Source organism: Anser anser (genome assembly GCF_964211835.1).
Source record: "Anser anser genome assembly, chromosome: 2".
Classification (NCBI taxonomy): Eukaryota; Metazoa; Chordata; class Aves; order Anseriformes; family Anatidae; genus Anser; species Anser anser.
The window spans coordinates 121,627,915-121,635,744 of record NC_139721.1 but is presented as its reverse complement, the minus strand read 5'-3'; the positions used below and the strand labels follow the sequence as shown (position 1 = coordinate 121,635,744).

Below are 7,830 nucleotides of genomic sequence, written 5' to 3'. Positions count from 1 at the left end.
AGGCGGAACCAACCACTGCGGGGCCGGCGGCGGGGGGGGGGGGGGCGGAGCGCGTCCGGCGGAGGTAGGGGCGGCGGGACGGGGGGGAGCGGGAGGGGGTGCCCCTTGCGGCGCCGCCAGGGGGGGTCGGAGGGGGCCCGAGGAGGGCCTTGGAGGCCTGAGGAGGCCCCCGTGTTGCCCATAGCTCGCGGGCTTTGTGCATGGCCGCAGATAATTTGACGTGGCTGGGGTCAGATCAGTCGTTCTCGTTATGTTGAGCCATCTGACTGCCTCCTGATAGCAGCTGTATGCGGCTGTGCGACGTGCGCCCCTTTAGTGACTCCTCCAACTATCTCTCCGCTCTTTTTATACAATCCAGGCTAACTGGCCAAATGTAATTAAAGCCGACTAATTTGGACCATGATTTAAAGCAGGCTCCTTTAAAAACCCCGTGTACTTTTGTAACCGCTAATTTTAGCCTTTTACTTGCTAATAGTGCTGCTATGCACGTTTGCTGCCATAGAGAAGCGCAGATCCTTGCTTCTCAACAGAAGTGCACGAGTCCTGTGACAGCACGTGTTTCCAATCCAGCTCTTTGTATTTTACCAAATATCTGGGGATGCTGTATTGCCCCTTTGATGAGGCAAAAAACACTTGGCTGTTGCCGAAAAACAGTCAAAAACACTTCTGACTGTTGAGCCTGTTGCTGTTTAAATAGTGTTTTGGCTGAAGACAAACCTTAGTAATTATTTTTACAAGGGTCCAATCACCCCTGGTGGAGGCAGAGATGAGAAGAGCCCTGAAACAGGGAAACAGGGAAACTTACCCTCCTGTGTGTGTTTAACTTGCGTTTTTAAGCATAGTGACTCTCCCAGCTGCAGAAGACTGGAAGAAAAATAAAAGCTAATTTCTCCCTCATCAAGATGGGCTGGCAAATGCCTACCGATTTAAAATTTGCATCAGCAGCAAATTCAGACCTATTGAAGCCTGTAATTGTAGATGTGCACAGAGCTGTACTGTAGCCTCCCTCCTGCTCCCATGTGCCAGATGCATGTAATCAGACCAGTTCCTGATCTACCTAGGGCCAGACAAGGCACGAGAGACCGGGGCTGTGGCACAGCACTACAGCTTTACTGCTTGGTGTGCTCCTCTCGCCAGAGATGTCCTGCCTGAAGTACTTCTGCTGACACTTGACATATTTCATGATATGCAAAGTCTCGTGGTGTTATGTTCAAGGGAGCTGGGAAACCTGCAGGCTGTATGCTTCATGGCTGCTGGCCAACAATTAAATAGTTCAAAGCCAGATCTCAGAGTAACATGTAAGTGCTAAACATGTTATTGGAAAAACTGTTCTGTCAGGAGAGTGTTTAGTACATCATTTATTTTTATACTTGTTTTTTCTTCTCTTTGATCATAAACATCACAATATAGAAATGTTAGCCTGCGCATAAGTGAAAAAAGATTGCAATCCAAAATGCTTTTTTTTTCAATTTGCAGCTCTTTCAAGGTGCTGTTGTGATACATCTTGTTCAAACACACTTGAGGTACTGTCCCCACCCATCAGAACTGACCGACTAAATGACCAAAGGCTGATGAAGCATAGGTGGAGATAGGAAGGTGAGGACACTTCCCCGAGATACTTAGCTGCACTAGTGGCAGCACCAGGAAGGGACTCTTGACTCCTGTTACCTAGCTTTCTAGAGCATCCTGCCTGGTTAAGATGATGGCATCCTTAGCATGATAGGGCTAGACATACACTTGCAGTTCTCCATCAGAAGAATGAAGATCTTTATGCTCATTGTTGATATCTCCAGTCAGCTGGGAGTTAAAGCCCTAGGGGGAGTTAATAGTGAGTGCTTTACATCCCCCAGCGGTAACACATACTATTCCTGATGACAGACACAGAAACAGCATCCCTTTCTGCAGTGCTGAAAATAGTATTTCATGTAAAAAGCAGGTTGTTAACTTGGCAAACTTGGAATGTTTCTCACATTGGCTGCTTTATTGTTTTTTTTTGTGTCTTTTTGCCCTCCCCAGTTACAGGAATGTGCATGAATTGATTGATTTCCACCATGTTCTCGCAGTGTTTCCGGGATCTCTTAAAGACTGCAAATCTTCATCTCCGCGGTCTGAATTTGAATCCGCATTTCAGAAATCACAGGAGAGCTTTCAGCAAGTCACTGCCTGCTTGTCGAAGGAAAGTAGTTGTTACAGGTATCGGCTTAGTGTCTCCTCTTGGTGTGGGAACTCAGCTTGTGTGGAAGCGCCTTCTCCAAGGAGACAGTGGGATCACGTCACTAGATGGGGAAGAATATGCAGGCATTCCGTGTAGAGTGGCTGCCTGTGTGCCACGGGGAGACGAGGAGGGTCAGTTCAAAGAAGAGAATTTTGTATCGAAGTCAGAGATCAAATCCATGAGTTCTGCTACTGTCATGGCCATTGGTGCAGCAGAGCTAGCAATAAAGGACGCTGGCTGGTCTCCGCAGTCTGAACAGGACCGCTTAACAGCTGGTGTGGCAATTGGAATGGGAATGGTTCCGCTGGAAGAGATTTCTGATACAGCTTCTTTATTTAAAACAAAGGGTTATAACAAGGTCAGCCCGTTCTTTGTCCCAAAGATTTTAGTCAATATGGCAGCAGGTCAGATCAGCATTAAATACCAGCTGAAAGGGCCGAATCACGCTGTGTCAACTGCTTGTACCACTGGCGCGCATGCTGTTGGAGACTCCTCTCGATTTATTGCCTCTGGTGACGCTGATGTCATGTTGGCTGGAGGGACTGAGGCTTGCATTAGTCCTTTGTCCTTGGCTGGATTTGCAAGAGCTCGGGCCCTCAGCACTAGTTTTAACTCAAGCCCTAAAATGGCATGTCGGCCGTTTGATTCACAGAGAGAAGGGTTTGTAATGGGAGAGGGTGCTGCTGTGCTGGTCTTGGAAGAGTATGAACACGCTGTGCGAAGAGGTGCTAGGATCTATGCAGAAGTTCTGGGTTATGGACTGTCGGGCGATGCTTGCCACATAACAGCACCAAATCCAGAAGGAGATGGTGCGTTCAGGTAAGAACCATATGTTGATTACTGTGGCTACTTTTTATGTTAATTATAATGGGCACCTATGTTTCTGTTACTTTATACTTTTCCTAGAGAAATGCTATTCAGTCTTGAATTAGTATTCCAAAAACCAAGAAACTCATCTGAAAATAATCTGAATATAATCTGAAAAACAAAAGAGCTCCTGGTAAGGTCTTGCCCCAGTTTTCCTTTGCTTTTAGTAATGGCCTGAAGGGCAGTTTTTGCTAGAATCAGCCTTTTTGGGTAGAGTTATGAAAACCTCCTCTATGTGAAAATATTTTATGTTTGGTGCCCATAGCTGTTCGTAGAAATGAGTCTTGTTTAAGGTTGTTGTGGTATGACAACCTTTTGAGGTACTCCCTCACCCTTTGTCACAGAGAGACCCCACTGCAAAAGCAGGTCCTGTCATTTGTTGTGTTACAGAAGGGGAATGGCATTCCTCAAGAAACGCCAAGTGATAAGTGCACTTGGAGAATCTAGTTTATTAGAATAATTACCATAAATGTCATTAGCATTAATTGTGACTATTGTTGTTCAGAAAAGATTTTGGCATTTTGTAAAGGATGTGTTTAGACCATACGTCTCTGCTACAATCACATTTAAATACTTTGCCGTGATGCAGCTATCTGTTGGTGGACGAGTATAGCAGAAATACACTTTAGTACACTTTGGTAAGGTGGTAAAGCTTCATCATTGTTAATCTCATTAAAGAAGTTCACAAGTAGATGGTATTCATCTAATCTTTATCCCTGAACTAATTACTAGTTAAGTTAGATGTGTGTGTACTGTTTATGAGCTTTGTATGGGCCAAATGCTATTGCAGATACAGGAATCTCTACTAGTTTGCATTACCATGAATGTATGTGAATATTTAATAACAAAATTCAGTGTATCACTGTGCAAATAGTTCAAATTTCTACATGTTCCCCTAAAGGTATGTTTCCGTCTTTATTGAATTAACAGATTTTTCAAGAAGTGTAATATACCAAATCTCCCTCAGAGCTATTTGATTCATAGTTGATTGGTCTACAGACTTAGGTGGGAGTATTCAGGAGTGTCTTACTGAGATTTTCAGACTTTTGTTTACCCTTGAGATGATACAGCAATATCTTGTAACAGACTTTTTGTATATTTTATGATTGCAATAGCATATAAATTAAATTCACAATGGGAAGTAGCTGAAAGTTAATCTTGCTATCTCCAGAATGTAGAGCCTTTCCACACTTGGGAAGAGATAATACATTTTAATGCAATTTTCATAACAATATTTGGTTACTGTAGTGGCGTGTGAATTAAATATGAAATGTATATGCTTCTCTTACTTTTCTGCAGGATTTTTATTTGCCACATCAAAAAAATTCAGGGAGATGTATTTTTCTGTCATCTTCTAAGAACTACTTTCACATATGTTGGAATGAACCTGCAGGAAAGGAGGTTCAGAATTGTGTATATGAAGTGTGTTCTACACAATAATCTGTTACCTCCTTAAGTAATTATGTTCCTTGCAGCTTATTTATTAAACTAAATTAATGTATCTGCTTCCCTTACTGTTTATCAGTAATCTTTTTTGTGTGATTGTTGGCTTACTCTGTATTGATGGTGAGAATCAGTGGACTACAGCCTAAATTAAGCTGGATGCTTCTGAGAATAGAAGGCTGTAATGGAGACATTTCAATTTGTCCAGCAGCCTGTGCTATCCTATTTACTTAGTTTTCATAAATTTCAAAAGAGACAGTGGTCTTTTGTCCAGAGATGCTTAGTTAAAATGTGTGTGCAAGGAAGGGCATGTGACTCATCTCCTTTCTGTGGGAAAGCTGAGAAGAAACACAGTGTGGAGCGTATATGGAGCTGTATCTCTCTGTGGTTTTCTTAAAAAAGCATTATTTATAGAGGCAGTCATATGCCATGGGTCATTAGAACTCAGAATGAGAGATATGGTGTCAGAGTGGAACAGCATGATTTTCAGTAAATATTTTAATGCGCAGGAATTTGGCTATCTCCTTGCTGCTCAAGGGAAGGGAAGAAGATATCTCCTAACCTCTAAAAACATGCAAAAGAAACTCACAACAACTTCAGAATTTTTCCTTCATCTCCAAATGTTTTATTTGGATAGAGCAATTTTTCTTATTTTGTAATACTGTAAATATAAAGGTAAATAAAATGTAAAGACTAGGGAATCTTCCTTTCCCTTACAATGCCAAGGGGATTTCCTGCAGCATTGTACTGAATGTTACATTGATGTCAGCTACACTAGAGAAACTTCACTGAAGCGAACTTAGGTTTTTGTAATCATTTCAGGTACTTATTTCTCTCTCAAATGTTTTCAAATTTTGCATTGAAAAGAGTCTTTGATATATTAATGTAATCCATAGAGATAGCTTGTTATATCTTTTTTCTTGCAACTTGTGTTTTTCTCAACTGAGGAATTTAATCAGCAAATTTTTAGCAGCAAGTCTGATTTTGTAGTGGACCTTACCACTGCTGTATTTCTAGGGTGGCTAAATGTGGATGTTAGTTTAGGTAAATGAACCCATCTCTTGACATTTACATTTCTAGTAAAGTACGTTTTGCAGATTTTTGCATTTGTTAAATGTTTTCAAACACTGTAGATTTGCTTTTGGTTTGTACACGTGACAAAAATATAATGGGAAATGCAGCATTCTGTCTTTTCTTTTTTTCTTAGGTGTATGTCTGCAGCAATAAAAGATTCTGGAATCAAGCCTGAAGATGTAACATACGTCAATGCACATGCAACTTCTACACCTCTGGGAGATGCTGCTGAGAATCAAGCGATCAAGAGACTTTTTAAAGATCACTCACGTAACATTGCAGTTTCTTCAACAAAAGGAGCAACAGGACATCTTTTGGGGGCTGCAGGAGCTATTGAAGCAGCTTTTACTGCACTGTCCTGTTACCATGGAATTTTGCCACCTACTTTAAACTTAAAACAAACAGAGCCGGGATTTGATCTCAATTATGTTCCATTAACAGCTCAGGAGTGGAAAACTGCAAAGCGGCGTATTGCACTCACAAATTCGTTTGGCTTTGGCGGTACCAATGCAACTTTGTGCTTTGCAAGTGTTTAACTTGCGCTGTGCATGTTATGAAAAATGGCACTCAGTCATTTTCTGTGCTGCCATCCTTGGTGTATTCGGTAATCTTTTCTCAGCTTGGAGACTTTATACATAAGAACTTTACTCACCCCAACACTTACATCAGTAATTCTTTTAGGAAGATGGAATTTCTTTTACTCATTTTAATAAAAATAAATACAAGAACTATTCTATGTGTGGTAAAGAAGTTTTTATTCTTCGCTAGAAGGGGAGACTCGTAGCAACTAATCTGAATAGCACTATTTTGTGAGAAGAGGATCAAGGTGATGACAAATATCGTAATTCAATGACATGATGCATTTATGACTACTGTATCTCTTGTCTCTGTCATTTTTTGGGCCAAATGATTGACTTCTTTTGAACTCTGACTTGCTGATAAAATTAAATGCAGATATGAAATTTCAAATGTGGATTTTCTTTACTTCATTTTCCTCCTTTTGTTTATCTAAATTCATTTCCTATGATGTTCTTTTCAGCAGTCAAGATGGAGTACCATCTGGCTGTGCATATGGATATTAGTTTTATGTAGTGAAAAGCGAAAGTGGACGTTCATGCATTTGGTAGGCTCTTATATCTCATCTCCTGAACTATCAGCTGCTGTAGTGAGGCAGGTAGTGCTCTTCTTTTGGTATTCTGTCTGCAACACTGCTCAGCATGCACTGGTAGTCTGTGTTAGACACTGGAGTGGGAGGTACTGCCTCTCATAATCAGAGAGTGCTGCTAATCCGCAGTATTCTGCTTTTAGTATTGGCAAGAGTTCTGATGATGGTGTGATCTCAAAATCCCTTTCGGGCAAAAGATACTCTGAGTATCAGTGTAGGTTGGTGGGGTTTTCTCCCATTTTGGCTGGCAAAAAGCCTTACAGAGTACCCATTGTATGCCCACTATACTTAAGCTCTAGATAGCCAACATCTCATCTAAAGCATAAGAGTTTAATTGTGTCCTCTGCTTTTATTTTAATGTACCATTACAATTTAATTTAGACTTGTCTGGTTTCTGAGTCTGATGGTTTAGTTTTGAATAAAGGAAGTTGTGAATGCACAAAAGCAGTAATGCCAGTTGTCCTTGAAAAAGAAGATGAGAGCTTTTGGTCTTCCAGCTCCTTGTTCAGTTTCCAACAGGTCGAGGAAATCAACTCGGTGTTTATACCAGTCTTGATGTGTATGGAGGAGAAAAAATGGTACAAGGATATCAAAGTCATTGGAATATGGGTTATGTAGTGGAGTTTGTTAGTTGAGCTAGACAGAAAAATTCTCACTGATATTCCTTAGCAATCTCATTTCTTGGTAGCTAAAAATATGGATTCTAAAGAAAGGTATTTTGACACTTTTTAAATTATGCAGAATCCAAGCTATCAACAACTCATTTCTAAGATTGTTAGTCCCTGTAATAGTTGAAATATATGAACAACTAAGGCAGAACCTACTGTGTCTCAACCTGATAGAGTGATCATTTAGAAAATAAATAAAAAAGGCACTACTGAAAGTATGAGGCGTGTGGATGTGATGATTAAGAGTGCTCAAATAAAGAAGTTATACTGAAAGTTTTGCAATTGTATTGCAATTTACTCAACATTAGCAACCCATTGATCAATCTATATTTTTACTTAATTAGAATAGATTTTTCTTGGGCATTTGTCACAGAAATCACTCGGAAACATTTATGAAA

At 40.6% G+C, this 7,830-nt stretch overlaps 1 protein-coding gene across 3 annotated transcripts; it reads left to right on the top strand.

Annotated features, from left to right (window-relative positions):
- The first annotated feature begins 32 nt into the window (after positions 1 to 32).
- On the top strand, positions 33 to 6,568 carry OXSM (3-oxoacyl-ACP synthase, mitochondrial). 3 transcript variants are annotated; one of them, XM_083825370.1, is made up of 4 exons: positions 47 to 64; positions 1,477 to 1,596; positions 2,017 to 3,034; positions 5,733 to 6,568. In XM_083825370.1, the coding sequence occupies exons 3-4, from the start codon at positions 2,052 to 2,054 to the stop codon at positions 6,133 to 6,135; spliced, it is 1,386 nt and encodes a 461-aa protein (XP_083681496.1). In that variant the 5' UTR covers positions 47 to 64; positions 1,477 to 1,596; positions 2,017 to 2,051; the 3' UTR covers positions 6,136 to 6,568. The 3 variants fall into 3 exon arrangements, with proteins under 3 accessions (XP_083681497.1, XP_083681496.1, XP_083681495.1); XM_083825369.1 differs by lacking the exon at positions 47 to 64 and adding an exon at positions 132 to 1,298; XM_083825371.1 differs by lacking the exon at positions 1,477 to 1,596 and having other exon boundaries at positions 33 to 64.
- Positions 6,569 to 7,830: the final 1,262 nt, after the last annotated feature.

What these genes read in the sequence shown, in the direction of transcription:
- OXSM (XM_083825371.1), top strand. Translation starts at nt 2,052, where the DNA reads ATGTTCTCGCAGTGTTTCCGGGATCTCTTAAAGACTGCAAATCTTCAT. An exon ending in GAAGGAGATGGTGCGTTCAG is followed by an intron (nt 3,035 to 5,732) that starts GTAAGAACCATA and finishes TTTTTTTCTTAG; the next exon opens with GTGTATGTCTGCAGCAATAA.